The sequence below is a fragment of the Hylobates moloch genome, unplaced genomic scaffold, assembly GCF_009828535.3.
Source record: "Hylobates moloch isolate HMO894 unplaced genomic scaffold, HMol_V3 SCAFFOLD_21, whole genome shotgun sequence".
Lineage (NCBI taxonomy): Eukaryota > Metazoa > Chordata > Mammalia > Primates > Hylobatidae > Hylobates > Hylobates moloch.
This window is the reverse complement of record NW_026652296.1, coordinates 25,651,254-25,667,940: the sequence shown is the minus strand read 5'-3', so window position 1 is coordinate 25,667,940 and position 16,687 is coordinate 25,651,254. Positions and strand designations below refer to the sequence as shown.

At 46.2% G+C, this 16,687-nt stretch overlaps 1 protein-coding gene across 2 annotated transcripts in view; it reads right to left on the bottom strand.

Moving 5' to 3' along the window:
- The window catches only part of EDEM2 (ER degradation enhancing alpha-mannosidase like protein 2), a 48,733-nt gene that overhangs the window by 15,255 nt on the left and 16,791 nt on the right, over window positions 1-16,687 (bottom strand). Inside the window, exons 1-7 of one of the 2 annotated variants that reach the window (XM_032142303.2) lie at window positions 16,443-16,635; window positions 16,103-16,213; window positions 14,256-14,295; window positions 11,989-12,094; window positions 7,809-7,934; window positions 4,687-4,898; window positions 1,595-1,736 (exon numbers count right to left, since the gene is read on the bottom strand). In XM_032142303.2, the coding sequence (XP_031998194.1) occupies window positions 1,595-1,736; window positions 4,687-4,898; window positions 7,809-7,934; window positions 11,989-12,094; window positions 14,256-14,295; window positions 16,103-16,213; window positions 16,443-16,549 (844 nt within the window). In that variant the 5' untranslated portion in view covers window positions 16,550-16,635. Of the gene's footprint in view, window positions 1-1,594; window positions 1,737-4,686; window positions 4,899-7,808; window positions 7,935-11,988; window positions 12,095-14,255; window positions 14,296-16,102; window positions 16,214-16,442; window positions 16,636-16,687 lie in introns of those variants that run through there. The other variant, XM_058432958.1, reaches the window with a different exon arrangement.

Sequence of the window (16,687 nt, the reverse complement as noted above, 5' to 3'; positions counted from 1 at the left end):
TTAATTCATTAAATTTTTAAAAATTTTTATTTTTGAGACAGGGTCTTACTCTGTCACCCAGGCTGAAGTGCAGTGGTATGATCACAGCTCACTGCACCCTTGACCTCCCAGGGTCAAGCAATCCTTCACCTCAGCCTCCCAAGTAGCTGGGACTACAGGCACGCACCATCATGCCCAGCTAATTTTTTTTTATTTTTTGTAGAGACGAGGTCTCACCATGCTGCCCAGGCTGATCTCAAACTTCTGGAGTCAAGCAATTCTCTCACCTCAGCCTCCCAAAGCACTGGGATTAAAGGCATGAGCCACTGTGCCTAGCCGAAAAAGTTTAATTTATAAATTAGGCATGGGAAGAGATTAACAACAATAACTAATAAGAAAACAGAACGAGTATAACAATATATTGTATAGAAGTTATGTGAATTTGTCTTTTTGGTAAGAGACAGAAAAAAAAGAAATTATGTAAATCTGGTGTCTCAAAATATCTTTTTTTTTTTTTTTTTAGAGAGGGGGTCTTGCTGTATTGCCCAGGCTGGTCTCAAACTCCTGGCCTCAAGCAATCCTCACTTCCAAACAACTGGGACTACAGGCCTGAGCCACTGCACCCAGCCTCAAAATATCTTATCTGACTGTACTCACCTATTTTCAGACTGCAGTTGACCGTGGATAACTGAAACCATGGAAATGAAAACTGTGGATAATGGGGGACTACCATAGCTATAATAATAATAGTAATTAGGTGCTCAACAATTCCTCAACATTGCTAGTGTCTAAGGGCCTGGAGGGTAAGATGTATTTATTCAACAGGCATTAATCTATTACCTACCACATGGAAAGCACTGTGGGAAACATAAGATGAATAAGGCATGGATTCTGCATTCAGTTGGTAGAGCTATAACTGTTGATGAGAGCTAACTGCAAGAAAGACACTGAAGGTCCTAAATTCTGAAGAAGGATCAAGCTACTTCCTGGGCAAGGTAACATTTAAGTTAGGCTTTGAAGGGTGAAAAGAATTTGGACACAGGAAGATAGGAAAAAAGACATTCTAGGCAAAGAAGACACCATGTGCAATGGCCAGGAGATAAGAAATCCAGGGCTACATACACAGAATGCAGCATGCTTCAGTTGGTTTTTGCAAGAAGGAATGAAGTGGTGTAGTGGGCATGAAGTGGGCAGTGTAAGTCCATAGTGACTCTGAATTCAGAACTGATTCTGCAGGTACTCAGGCTGGGCGTGGTGGCTCACACCTGTAATCCCAGCACTTTGGGAGGCCAAGGCGGGCAGATCACCTGAGGTCCGGAGTTAGAGACCAGCCTGGCCAACACAGTGAAACCCCATTTCTACTAAACATACAAAAATTAGCTGGGTGTGATGGTGTGCGCCTGTAGTCCCAGCTACTCAGGAGGCTGAGGCATGAGAATCACTTGAACCTGGGAGGCAGAGGTTGCAGTGAGCCTAGATTGTGCCACTGAACTCCAGCCTGGGAGACGGAGCAAGACTCTGTCTCAAAAAAAAAAAAAAAAAAAAAAGTTTTTAAACAAATCACACATCAACAAGAAAAATGAGGGGAAAAGCTCCCTTACTCTGCCCTTTTTACCTAGGAACATGGCCATGAGCTTCTTATCCTGAAGCAGGATGGCTCCTTTCACCAAGTACTCAAAGTAGGAGTCCACGCCAGCCCCGATGCCTGCGTCCTGGGCCACCCACTTGCCAGTGAGCACATCAATGTGGTTGCCGACCTGAGAGAGAGAAAGACACACGGTCCCAAGGGGAAGGCCGATGGCCAAAGGAGGATCTACTCACCCCCAACCCTGACTGCCCAGGGAGATGCAAGGCAGGCACCCCAGTGCTTTTTGGGAAACATGCAGACCATGAGAGGGAAGGGCAAGGCTGGATCATGGCCAGCCTTCCTATACATCTGCATAGTAGAGATGCATCTCATGCACATTTATGAGGACTTAATTACACACATTGAGCAAAGAATGAAAAAGAAAAATGATTTGGAGTGTTTATGTCCTGCCTAGAGTGAGTGTGACATGGGAGATGAGAATTTGCTGTTCCCACAATCTGTCGGATTTCTCAGCACTCAGCATGTGATTCCAGTATCTGAAGACACAGACGTGCTTTACGTATTTCCATAAATTAACTCAAGAAGAACATCCACCAAGAAGCTGACAGAGTGGTTCTAAGGAGAGAAACCGAATAGCTGAAGAGACGGGCAAAAGGGACTTCACCAATGTCACTGAGTACCCTTTTTTGTATCCTTTGACTTTTTTTTTTTTAATTGTTCAGTCTCTGTAGAGACTTAAAAATTGCCAATGCTGGCCAGGCACGATGGCTCATGCCTATAATCCCAGCACTTTGGGAGGCTGAGGCAGGCAAATCACTTGAGGTCAGAAGTCCAAGACCAACTTGGCCAACATGGTAAAACCCTGTCTCTAATAAAAACACAAAAATTAGCCAGGCATGGTGGTGTGTGCCTGTAATCCCAGCTACTCAGGAGGCAGAGGCACAAGAATCACTTGAACCCAAGAGGGGGAGGTTGCAGTGAGCTGAGATCGTGCCACTGCACTCCAGCCTGGGCGACAGCGGGAGACTCTGTCTCAAAAAAATAAACAAAGATATGTATTTTTCTATTTTATTGTATTTATTTTTTATTTTTTATTTTTAGTAGAGACATGGTTTCTCCATGTTGGTCAGGCTGGTCTCAAACTCCCAACCTCACGTGATCCACCTGCCTCGGCCTCCCAAAGTGCTGGGATTACAGGCGTGAGCACGCGCCCAGCCAAAGATATGTATTTTTCATATGGCTTAGACCCTCATGGAAGCTGGTAACTTCATCTGGTACTCAAAGAAATAGCTAACTGTTCTGTGCTGGTTTGGATTCCCCTGAGGAGCACAACCTCATTCTGACTGAAAGTAGTTGATTTGGAAGGCGAGTCCTTGTAAACACCAGTAGAGGAGGGGGAAAGTGAGGCAGGGCAAGGGAGGTGGCATTTAAGGGGTATGCCATCAGGCAGGTTTCCACCGTGGGAACTGGAGTTCAGTCCTGCTGGGGAGCTCAGGAAGTCAGTGTAGAGCTCGAGCTTCGGAGTGATCTCACCCAAGGGGCAGGGAACTGGAATGTTTATCCACCAACTCCCATCAGTATCAGTTACCGGCTTGAGAGCTACTCATGGGTAGCATTAAATCCTGGTACCCTCAGCCAAAGGCAAGCAGAGTGGCTCCAGGCACCAGAGGAGACCCACAGGCAAAGAGGCGCAGGTGATGGCAGTTGGAAGACTGGCCAGTGTGTATGGAAATGATGAGTTGAGAGGATATGGGCATGGCACCAACAGAGTCTACTATGGTCCCACTGCTGGAGCAAAGCCTGCCTGAGATGGACTAAGGGATTTACTACAGGTCTCCAGAGGGGCACCTTTCTTTTCTTTTGAGATAGAGTTTTGCTCTTGTTGCCCAGGCTGGAGTGCAATGGCGTGATCTCGGCTCATCGCAACCTCCGCCTCCCAGGTTCGGGCAATTCTCCTGCCTCAGCCTCCCAAGGAGCTGGGATTACAGGCATGCATCACTACGCCTGGCTAATTTTGTATTTTTTAGTAGAGATGGGGTTTCTCCATGTTGGTCAGGCTGGTCTTGAACTCCCAATCTCAGGTGATTCGCCCACCTCAGTCTCCCAAAGTGATGGAATTACAGGCGTGAGCCATCGCGCCCAGCCTTAGGGGGGCACCTTCTTAAGGGATTTTCAAGGAGTCCTCACACAAGCTTTACTTTTCAAGCTGAATTAGCACTAGACTGCATAAAACGTGCCTAGACCTGAACGCAGTCTTCCTGAGTCAGAGTGACTCGGCAAAGTTGGTATTAATATATTAACGTTACTGCTGAAGTAACTGAGGACCAGAAAGGTTGAGTGACTTGCTCAGGGTCACACAGTTTCGATGCAGCAAGGCCAGGGCTTGAATCCAGTTCTGACTAAAGCCAGTGTTATATCCTGGATGGCTTTGGCTCAATTACTGTTAATCTTATTGGATTATCCCATTTAGAAGCTGAAACTGACCTTAGAGATCATCTGGTCCAAAGTGTGTTCAATTTCCATGGGTTAATAGTACTGGAAGATAAAGGGAAGCTCTGGTGTTAAATAAGTTTGGCAAATGTTAAATTAAACAAAGTTGAATAGACTTCTTTACTAGAGGACTTTTATTCTGCTCATGTGCATTCTGACTCTCCAAAAAAGTGGGGGATATTATATGTAATATTCCCCTAACTTAATTGGCCAAGACTCATGTTTTCATGCAACAGCCATTCAGTATCTCTCAGAACCGGTATCCTAAGAAACACAGCAAATACAGATAGACACTAAAAATGAAGGCCGGACGAGCTGATGATCTGCAGTCATCAAGTGAGTCAGGGGCATGAAACATACGACCCTATTCCTAGAAATCAGAGAATCTCAAGTGGTCAAAGCTTAATGCAGCCCCTGCTGCCTGCCAGAAAAATGTGCTTTCCCACTCTCCTCCCCGCTCCAAGCCAAACTTGAATTGGAGGCTCGGTCTATTTTTGGTGTCCTGAGCCCAAATCCTGGACCACTCCCAAGGTCACCCTAAGTTTTCCTTGGCTTGACTGCAACTTATTGCTCAGAGCCCTGGGCCTCGTAAGCAGGGACTCAAACAGGAAGGGCAGCAGCAAACATACCAGCCCGATATCTGACCGGCTCTCCCAGAGGCGCATCAAAGCCACTCTGGCCACATCTTCGAACACCGGGTCACCAGTGAGGCTGCTCAGGGTAGCAAATTCAACAATGAAGGTCCCAATCCCTGCCGTACAGGTGACAGGGGTCTCTCCTGGGTTCACGCCATGAAGTAAGTTCACCGTTCCATATGGCATGCCAGTGGGGGTCTGAAAGGCTGAACAATCGACAAATTATGACCCCGGACAGGAGCAGGGGGATAGGGATAGTTCTGATACACGCCCAAAGCCTGGGACCTTAGCCAGCACTTCCCTCTTTCTCCTGGGTGTCCTGCTAGAGTCTGAGCCAGAGAAAGATAAATGTCATAACTGGAGGGCCCTGAGCAGCCACCCAGCCCAGATGCTGTCAAACACTGCTCTGCACAACCCTTGAGTTCCTGCTCGTGATGAGGGGGCAGGGAGCAGGCTGTGCTCCACACACACTCGCTTTAGCTAGAGAGCTTTAGCTATTTTTATTTATTTTACACTACGCCTTCAAAGCCCAGGCAGGTAACTTATTGTGATGCAGGCAGGGTTTAAGCCACAGAAAGTGGCGGGGCTTGTGGCACAATGACAAGAGTAAGCCCCGTTCAAAGCCATTCATAGACTTTTGGCTCACGCCTATAATCCCAGCAGTTTGGGTGGCCAAGGCAGGCAGATCACATGAGGCCAGGAGTTCGAGACCACCCTGGCCAACATGGTGAAACCCTGTTTCTACTAAAAATACAAAAATTAGACAAGCATGGTGGTGCACACCTGTAATTCTGGCTATCTGGGAGGTTGAGGCACGAGAATTGTTTGAACCCAAGAGGCGGGGGCTGCAGTGAGCTGAGATTGCACCACTGCACTCCAGCCTGGGCGACAGAGGGAGACCCTGTCTCAAAATAATAATAATAATAATAATAAACAAAGCCATTCATAGACTTTAAATAAAGATCTCTGCTTTAAATAGAGTATAGGGGCTAAATTATTTTTAAAGGGAAGCAAAATAGGATATAAACCAGTAAACCATGGATATAGTATGACCCTCGATTTGTAGGTAGGGAAAACCATGCCTGTAAAGCAGTGATTCGGCCACAGGTCACACAGAGAGAGTCAAACAGAGCTGGGATGGGAACGCCTCCCCTGTGCCCACCCCTAGTCCCAGTCCAGTTCTCTGCCTGCCCCACCCAAGTGCCTTCTGGTTTAAGACGAGAAATGGACAACCAGCCAGAGGCAGAGATTTCCTCTCTGGGCCTAAAGGTCAAACAACTCCAGAGCAGCCTATGCGTCACCAAACTGTGAACAAAGGTGTCGACACTTCCAAGAACCACAGGGTCTAGCAACTCTGTCTGCCACAGACAAGAAACTTGCTATCTGGCAGGCACCAGCGGGAGAGCAAGTCACAACCAGGAAGAGCTGTAAGCAATATTTCAGAAAAAGTCAGGCTGTAATAAGAAGGAGTGACAAAATCCTGTTTCTTGACCTTTTTTTATAAAATGACCAATGACCAAAAATAATTAAATAATAAAGGAGGAGCAGCTAGGCAGAGTTTCCAGAGTTTCCTCCAGGGATGAATCACACAGGACACAATGTCTGCAAGGAGACGCTCAAGCCATGAGCCATGAGCCATGAGTGAGACCTGAACCCAGCTCACCCACTATCCTCAGCTCTCCCGCAAAGGAGAGGCAAGTGCTATGTGAGAGGGATAAAGAGGCCAGGTGTGGTGGCTCACACCTGTAATCCCAACACTTTGGGAGGCCAAGGCAGGTGGATCACTTGATCCCAGGAGTTCAAGACCAGCCTGGGCAACATGGTGAAACCCCATCTCTACAAAAAAAATTTAGCCATGCGTGGTGGCATCTGCCTGTAATCCCAGCTACTCAGGAGGCTGAGGTGGGAGAATCAGCTGAGCCCAGAAGTTCGAGAGGCTGCAGTGAGCCATGATCACACCACTGCACTCCAGCCTGGGCAATAGAGCGAGACCCTGTCTTGACAAAAAAAAAAAAATTAAGAAAGAAAAGGGATAAATAAGTGAGATGGCCAAGAGGCTGGTGGAAAGCACAGTGTGACGTGTCTGGGTGTGAACAGTCCTCAGAGCCTCCACCACACCCTGAAGGGAACACAGTGTACAGTTGATGCTACTGAGCCTGGCATTACTGCCCCACTAGACAAAAACACGGAGGCTTGGCCTGCAGCCCTGGACACAGCTTAGCCACAAAACAAATCTCTCTCGTTTTAAAAGTGTTGGAGGTTCTCTAAGCAGTTTCTCCTTCCTGACCTCATTTTAGCCTCCCCAAAACCCGATGTGGTAGGGAGGTGGAAATTATGATTCTCATTTGATAGATGGAGAAATTAAACTGTGGAGAGAGGCCAGACACAGTGGCTCATGCCTGTAATCCCAGCACTTTGGGAGGCCGAGGCAGGCAGATCACTTGAGGTCAGGAGTTTGAGACCAGCCTGATCAACATGGTGAAACTTCATCTCTACTAAAAAATACAAAAATTAGCTGGGCATGGTGGCAGGCGCCTGTAATCCCAGCTACTCAAGAGGCTGAGGCAAAAGAATTGCTTGAACCCGGGAGGCGGTGGTTACAGTGACCTGAGACTGAGCCACTGCACTCCAGCCTGGGCAACAGAGCAAGACTCCATCACAAACAAACAACAAACTGTGAAGAAAAAGAGTGGCTTGGTCAAGATGTTGGCTGGCAGAGCTGAGTCTAGAATCCAGGTCTGCTAATGCTCACACCAACACCCTTCCCTGGGCCCCTGTTACTCCAGCAGTGTGTGGAATAACTGTAGTACCTGGGAGGGGACAAACGGGCTCATTCAAAATAAGGGCAATGGCCTTCCACCCACCAGGCTGGCCACCTTCAACCATCCCCTGCAAACAATAATGAGGTCAACTCATCCATCTGGGTCAGGGCCCCAGCAGGCCCTTAAAATGCCCAGGACACTCCTGATTTCCATGGTGGGGTCTGGTGGGTAGAAAGACCAAATACACCTGGTGAGAAATACCAGGAATTAATTCAGCACTGCCACTCTCATCTTCAGCAAGGGAAGCAGGACCTACTGGACTTCATCTCTGCCCCATCTCTGTGCGGGTCTTACCTGGGAGGAGTTTTCGGGCCGCCTCCTCAGCCATTCTCAGGAGAGGTCCGGAACAGGGCCATCCAGCCTCCACTTCCACCCCAGCCTTCTTGGAGAGCAGATGAGCAGACAGGAGTCCTCCTACCACTACAGATGGCACAGAAAGCAAATGGCACAGTCCAAAGGGAAAGACCAAGGGACCAAGGATCTTTCCCCTGGGCAAGTTAAACATAAACGCTCTATTGTGGGGCGCATGTTCTCAGGACCTCCTGAGGCTATTTCATGGGTAAAAACAAACAAACAAACAAAAAAAACCTCACTCTATTGGGGTGGCTCACTGGGAAGGAGCTAGAGCCACCTAGCGAAAAAAGAGTCCCTTAGTCCCACATATTTATACGGTGTTAAGTTTATGGGTTTTTTTTCTCTTGCTGCATCACAGGAACAGTGGCTATTTTTTGTAAGTCCCTATTGTGTACCAAGCACTAAGTACTACTGCCCCCTCTTCATATGAAGATACTGAGGTTCCGTGAGATAAAGTGACTTGCCCCAGGTCACCCATCTAGTAGGTGGTAGGGATGAGTATCTTTGATTCCAAAGCCCATGCTCATTCCATTTGTCACTCTGTCTGTCTCCCAGTCACCTGTCATACCTGGGGGGAAGTGGTAATGGTGGTTATTACCTTTATTTTACTAATTTATCTATTTCAACTTACTATGCAATATTTAGAACTTTTTTTTGAGACAGAGTCTCGCTCTGTCGCCCAGGCTGGAGTGCAGTGGCGCAATTTCGGCTCACTGCAAGCTCCACCTCCCAGGTTCACAACATTCTCCTGCCTCAGCCTCCCGAGTAGCTGGGACTACAGGTGCTCACCACCATGCCTGGCTAATTTTTTTGTATTTTTTTTTTGTAGAGACGGTGTTTCACTGTGCTAGCCAGGATGGTCTCGATCTCCTGACCTCATGATCTGCCTGCCTCAGCCTCCCAAAGTGCTGGGATTACAGGCGTGAGCCACCGCACCCGGCCTATTTAGAACTTTTAAAAAGACACAAAGGTTCTTGGAAATACAGCTAAATAGATATCCTGAGTGGCCCTCTCACTGAAAATAACTGGTGACCCTAAGCTTCAAAATTCCCCTCCTCCCTGCAGAGGGGGAATAGGAGACCAAGGCCAGACCTGCCCCAAGTGGAAGTCTGATAAAAAGTCCCTATGTAGGCCAGGCATGGTGGATCACGTCTGTAATCCCAGCACTTTGGTAGCCAAGGTGGGCAGATCACGAGGTCAGGAGATGGAGACCATCCTGGCTAACATGGTGAAACCCTGTCTCTACTAAAAATACAAAAAATTAGCCGGGCGTGGTGGTGTGCGCCTGTAGTCCCAGCTACTCGGGAGGCTGAGGCAGAAGAATTGCTTGAACCCAGGAGGCGGAGGTTGCAGTGAACTGAGATCACGCCACTGCACTCCAGCATGGGTGACAGAGCGAGACTCCATCTCAAAAAAAAAAAAAAAGAAAAGAAAGAAAAGAAAGAAAAGAAATCTACATGTATGTACATTATGGTAAAACTGCAGAACACCAAAGGGAAAAATGATCTCGAATGCAGCCAGAATCCATGTAATAATAATTATTAATGCTGGGTGATGGGCACATCTGGTTCATTATGCTATTTTCTCTACTTTTATGTTTCAAGTTTCCCATAATAAAAAGTTTTTAAAAGGAGGAGACAGCCAAAGTGAAAACCAAAACAAGATTCTCTACAAAGAAATAATAATTAAATTGACAGATTACTTCTTAACAATAATGAAACCAGAAGATAATGGAAAAATTTTTCAACACAGTAAGAGAAAGTAATCATCAACCTAGAACCATACACTCAGCAAAAATATCACCCAAAGGCCAAACAAAGACAGTGGAATAAAGACATTTTCATATAAACAAAAGCTGGGAATGTTTACGAAGCATACACCTGCATTAAAGGAAATTCTAAAGGAAATGCTTTAGAGAAAAGGTCTGAGACATGAAAAGAAAAGACAGTCAAAAAAGTGGTAAACAGGCCGGGCACAGTGGCTCACGCCTGTAATTCCAGCACTTTGGGAAGCCAAGGCAGGTGGATCACTCAAGATCAGGAGTTTGAGACCAGCCTGGCCAATGTGGTGAAACACCATCTCTACTAAAAATACAAAAATTAGCCTGGCGTGGTGGTGCACACCTGTAATCCCAGCTACTCTGGAGGCTGAGGCAGGAGAATCGTTTAAACCCAGGAGGTGGAGGTGAGCCAAGATCGCGCCACTGTACTCCAGCCTGGGTGACGGAGTGAGACTCTATTTCAAACCAACAACAAAAAAAAAGTGGCAAATATACGTGCAAATGCAAAACTTCAACAGTATAGAACAAAAATTATAATGTATGGAAGGTTTAAAACGAATAACTAAAATATATAACTGTAGCATATAGGTCAGGATGTTCTCTAAGCCAGGTTTTGCATTATTCAGGAGGAAAACAAAGATTTTCATTAAATTTAGACTTTGATAAGTTATGTTTGTTAAATTTGCTTGGAAAACTACGTAAAAAGCTAGATATTGTGCATAATTTCCATATTAGTAAGAGGAAAATGGAATGGGGGGAAAAACAGTCTAAAGAAGGCACGAAAAAGGACAGAATAAAGGAACATAAAGAAGATGGCAAAGGGCTGGGTGCAGTGGCTCACATCTATAATCCCAGCACTTTGGGAGGCTGAGGCGAGCAGATCACCTGAGGTCAGGAGTTCGAGACTAGCCTGGCCAACATGGTGAAACCCTATCTCTACTAAAAATACAAAAATCAGCAGGGCATGGTAGCAGGCACCTGCAATCCCAGCTACATGGGAGGCTGAGACAGGAGAATCACTTGAACCCAGGAGGCAGAGGTTGCAGTAAGCCGAGATCGCACCACTACACTCCCGCCTGGGTGACAGAGCGAGACTCCATCTCAAAAAAAAAAAAAAGAAGATGGCACAGAGAGCACAATACTGTAGAAATGAGTGCAAATATATCAGTAATTACAGTAAATGTAAATGGATTAAATGTGTCAGTTAAAGACTGTCAGAATGTATAAACAAAATATAATACACTATTTGTAAAAGATGTATCTAATCATAAAACTACAGAAAGATGGAAAGGATAGAAAAAGATACATGGGAAAATGTCAACCAAAAGAAAGCTGGTATCAATTATATTCATATCAGAAATGAAGGTATAAGAATGACTTTCATTCACAGATGAAAAACTGGGCTCAGAAGCTGGGAGACACAGCAACAAGCACAGCCTCAAACTCAGGCCGGATTCCTAAACCAGGATTTTAGACCATGTTGTCCCTCTGCTCTCTTCTCTGTTTTAAACTTTTATGGATCGTATGTCTGGAATATAAGTTTCATTGCAGAAAACATACAAAATAATGGGGAAAAATAGAACTCTGCCATTCAGAGGTGACAGCTGTTAAGTGGTCTAGAGGTTCGATGCAAATAAGGGCTGTGGTAGCTTCACAAGAATCATTGGAAGTCTGCTAAAAATACTGATTCTAGGACCCAACCCAGAGATTCCAATTCATTAGGTTTAGGGTGGAGCCTCAACATCTGAATTTTTTAAAAGGTCCCAAGTGGTTCCTATGGGCAGCCAAGTTTGGAAGATTAATGCCCTGGATTTGCACTGTCCAATACAATAATCACTAACCACATGTGACTGCTTAAATTTAATATCATTAAAATTAAATGAAATTAAAAATTCAGTTCCATAGTTGTAGTAGATACATTTCAAATGCTCAATAGCTCATGTGGTTTGTGGCTACCATACTAGACAAAATACAGATATAAAACATTTCCATCATTGCAGAAAATTGGATTGGACAGACAGTAAGTTCCAAGAAGGCAAGGATCATATCTTTCTTGTTCATAGCTGTGTGCCTAGTATCAAATACATATTAAAGAGGTGAGCAATCTGATGTATTTCTTTCCAGTCTTTTAGTCTCCTGCTCACTTTCATATCTGAAACTGACGGGGAAATCCTGAGACTTCCCCACCTCACCGTCCAGGAGGGAAGAAGAGCTCTGTCGGTCAGAGGTTTTGGCCAAGGGTCCTGGCATGGTCCTTAAAATCCTATTTACCACTTCTTGGTTTACAGAGGCAACTTCACACTCTTTTTTCTTTTAAAGGTCCTAGAGAGCAGCCCTCACCTCGAATGTTGGTTTCAAACACAGAGGCGTTCACATCAATATCAAAGTCCACATTGTCCTGGAGCACTTCAACCACTCTTTGGAATTCTGAGACATTCCCCAAAATCTGGAAATAAAAAAGAGACCTGACAATGAGGCTCTTACATGCATGGAGGCAGATTCAGAGTCTGGGATCCTATGTTGATGTGGCCCTCACTAATTCCACTTAATCTCCAGTTTCTGTCCTAGGATTGGTGACAGCAGAAGAAAACACTGAGAGCTAGAAATCATCTAGAGACTTCATACCGAGAGACTGGTTAAGTAAATTCATAGGTCCCAATTAAGAGTCACAATGTCGTCATTTAAATGGACACAATATAAAGAATGCAAACTACACATAGAAGTCTTAGGTTTTTTGTTTTTTTTTTTTTGAGACAGAGTCTCGCTCTGTCACCCAGGGTGGAGTGCAGTGGCGCGATCTCGGCTCACTTCAAACTCCGCCTCCCGGGTTCAAGCGATTCTCCTGCCTCAGCCCCCTGAGTAGCTGGGATTATGCACCACCATGCCCGGCTAATTTTTGTATTTTTAGTAGAGACGGGGTTTCACCATGTTGGCCAGGCTGGTCTCAAACTCCTGACCTCGTGATCCACCCGCCTTGGCCTCCCAAAGTGCTGGGATTACAGGTGTGAGCCACTGCACCTGGCCAAAAGTCTTAGTTTGACATTTGCAGTAGATATCAGTTGTCACTTTAAACCTTGTGGAAAACAGAACAGGTTGGTTGGCCCAAAACTAATTCATTCCTACCCTCTTTTCCTCATGGCCTCCCACCACAGGTTAGAAATCCAGAAGCTTTCTCAGCCTCCTTTGCTGCTGCAGTTGATGGTGTTACCCAGTCAATTGTGACCCTTGAGAGGTCTACTGGGGGCACTTCTGGGAAGGCTTCTGTTTTCTTAATACCAAGGGACAAACACAGCTAACACGGCTTTTAGTCTCTCTCTGCCTTGAACTCAGACTCGATTTCTGAAGCGATGGCAGCTATGTGAGACCGTGAGGTACTAAGCATTAGAATAAAAGCCAAAACACTAACGATACTAGAATGCAAAGCTACAAAGAGCCTGGTCTCTGATGACACGGTTGAGTAGCTGACCCAATGCTAGAAATTACCTCTAGACTTTCTTTAACTTGAGAAAATAAACTCTCTTTATTTAAACCATTAGCCAAATGCAATCTCAATTTCTCTTCTTTTGATAGTAACATCTCAATTTACCCTCGAAGAATCACTCTTCCCCGGTAGTCACTCCTGTGGTTTGGGAGAGGCTGATCCCATCCCTCTAGCTGTGGAGTGGGTACTTGACCTGGACCAGTCCAGGTCTTTTTTTTTGAGACAGGATCTTGCTCTGTTACACAGGTTGGAGTGCAGTGCTGTGATCATAGCTCATCACAGCCTCGAACTCCAGAGCTTGAGCAATGTTGGCCTCCCCAAATGCTGGGATTACAGGCATGAGCCACTGCGCCCAGCCCTAAGCATCAGGTTTCTTAGCCATAAGAAGGAGTAAAGGTACTTACCTCAAGAAGTTGTTGGAAGAATTAATACATGTCTGTACTAAGCCCTACAGAAACATACTAACTAGTCACTGATTTTTTTTTAAATAATTTTTTTTGAGATGAAGTTTCACTCTTGTCACCCAGGCTGGAGTGCAATGGTGCAATCTCGGCTCACTGCAACCTCTGCCTCCCGGGTTCAAGCAATCCTCCTGCCTCAGCCTCTCCAGTAGCTGGGATAACAGACATGTGCCACTATGCTGGGCTAATTTTTTGTATTTTAATAGAGACGGGGTTTCACCATATTGGCCAGGCTGGTCTCGAACCCTGACCTCAGGTGATCTGCCTGCCTCGGCCTTCCAAAGTGCTGGGATTACAGGTGTGAGCCACCGTGCTCAGCCTGATATCCTTTTATCATCATTGAACATGGCCCCTAGAATGTAAGCCTCTGAAAACAGGAGGATGTCAAAGTCTCTGTATCCCCCATAGAGCTATGCAAGCCTATCACAATTCTCCATACCTAACAGGTCCTCTATAAATGTTTGCTAAATAAATGAATCTGCATAAGTTGTAGTTCGTTTTTCCCTATCTAGCTAGGCAACCACAGCTGGACGCTTCAGAATCATAAGATGCAAATAAAAGGCCTAGGAGAGGAATTCATTTTTCACCCACAGTCACGCTGCCAAAAGAGGAAGGATGTTGGTTATGTAACAGTGGAAAGGAAAAGAAACAGACGAGATACTTACCAGCAAGGTGTCCAGTGCATCAATTAGAGTCAGAGAAAAACTGCAAAAGGACAGAAATCCCAGCCGCTTAGTAAGAAAATCAAACACCAGATATTATGGCTGCCCTAGATCTGATCCCCCTAAAACTAAATGAGGCAAAGTAATGCCTCTGCCTGTCCCACTTACAGTCACAACAGAGAAACCACAGTGAAAATCGCAGGGATCCTCTGACCCACTTAATGCACCTGGGAGGGTTGGCTGATGTAGCTCAATTGTAATTAAATACATCTCCTATGTTCTGGCATTCTCCTCTACCATTGGGAGGCAGTATAAGATTGTAACTTAAAGCACAGGCCTTTCACCAATTTTCACGTCTAGGAATTTACCTCACAATGAACAGCTGTTTGAGAGTGTTCAGGGCAGTATTGCTTAGAACAGCAAGAGGCTGGAAAGAACCCAACCGTCCACCCATTAATGGGTGATTAAACTGTGTTATAAACAGTGCAGAACTATGAAGTTATCAAAAAGATTGTTATCAAGACTTCTACGTGCTGATGGAAAGATATTCGAATTGTTTTTAATGAAAAAGACAGGGTGGTTTAGTATGTTTCCATCTATATTTCAAAAAGACATACTGACAGAAAGCAGATCAGCAATTGTTAGGGTCAGTTGTGGTGCAGGGATGAACCATAAAGGGCCACAAGGGAACTTTTTAAAGTGACAGAAGTGTTTCATATCTTGACTGTGATGGTGGTCACTTCAAACGAGTGTAGGCCGTGCGCGGTGGCTCATGCCTGTAATCCCCCAGCACTTTGGGAGGCCGAGATGGGTGGATCACCTGAGGTCAGGAGTTCAAGACCAGCCTGGCCAAATGGCAAAACCCCGTCTCCACAAAAAAATTAGTCGGGTGTGGTGGTGGGCTCCTGTAATCCCAACTACTTGGGACGCTGAGGCAGGAGAATCGCTTGAAGCCAGGAGGCGGAGGTTGTAGTGAGCCAAGATCACGCCATTGCACTCCAGCCTGGGTAACAAGAGCGAAACTCCATCTCAAAAAAAAAAAAAAAGTGTATTTTATTATATGTAAATTATGCCTTTAAGAAGCTCATTTTAAAAAGATACACATACACACATCTATATATATATAATGGTATAAACCAAGAATATTTCTGGAGAGATACAAAGGAAAGTTAATAGTTGGAATTCTAGGGTATGGGAGATATTTATTGTATATAATTTTTTACCATTTGAATTTGCCATTTGTATTTACTTTGTTTCAACTTAAAAAAATAAAAACCATCACAAGTTTTGAGTTTACTTAATTTCTCCCGACCTTAGCACATTCATGTGTAAAACAGGGATAATGGCACCTAACTCGTAGGCGTATTAAGATACTGAGCTGAGATCTGAATGACAAGCAGCAGCCAGTGATGGGAGGAAAACGGGGAGAGTGTATTTCAGGCACAGGAGACACCAACTACAAAGACTTAAGTTTTAGGAGTGTCACACTCCTTCCTGGATCTGAATGCCCACCTACACAATGAAAGGGTTGGGTTTTCTAATTCTTGGAGCCCTTCCACGGTATCTTGTTACTCCAGAAAGTGCCTATGTCCCCACAGCTGATGCCTGTTACTGCTGGGGCTGAGCCCAGCGATCCAGCGCACCCGGCTAAGCCAGGACTGTTTTTCACTGCGAGAGGCTAAGTGGATCCTGGAGGTGATATCAAGAATTGGGGGGAGCGCGGCTCTAGCTCAGCTGGGAGCTTTCTGGTGCCGGTGAAGAGACCATGAAGCCACCAGCCCCAGCGGACCCGCCCGCCTAGGCCCAGAGAGTCAGACCCTGGCCGTCCCTTGCCCCTCCGCTCGCACTACCTGCCCCAGGTGTCGTGCCCGTCACAGGTGAGAGGTCGCAGCTCATCGAAGGGAAAGGCATTCTCCAGGTAGCTGTCGTAGGCGTGGTAGAACATGGCCTTGACTCGCTCCCTGGACGGGGGACGAGAAATCAGGCATGGGGCAAGAACACAAAAACAAGCGGGGGAAGAACAAGATACAGGGCAGAAAGTGGGAATCACTAGCTGATTTCTGCCTGGGACCTAGCGGCGGGGTCGGAGCAAGTAGGGGTAGGTGTCCTGGGATGGACCGAAAGGGAAAGGACCCGGTTCGCGCTTCCCATTCCCCAGCTGCGAAAGGGCGGGAACCTGGCCTCCTTCACCTGTAGTGGGCGGGATCTGGCGCCGAGCCGTCGGGACCTGGCGCACCATGGTGCAGAGGCAGCAGCGCGCACAGGAGGCCGAGCGGGATGAGCAGCCGGAAAGGCATAGAGCTCGTGTCCTCTCAGCGCCCCCGCAGCAGCAGCAGCCACTGCAACCAGCTCATCCTGGGAGCTGCTGCGGGTTCTTCCGGGGATCCGCGCCACTGCGCCCGCGCGCTGAGAAATCAGCCTCTCACTTCCGGACT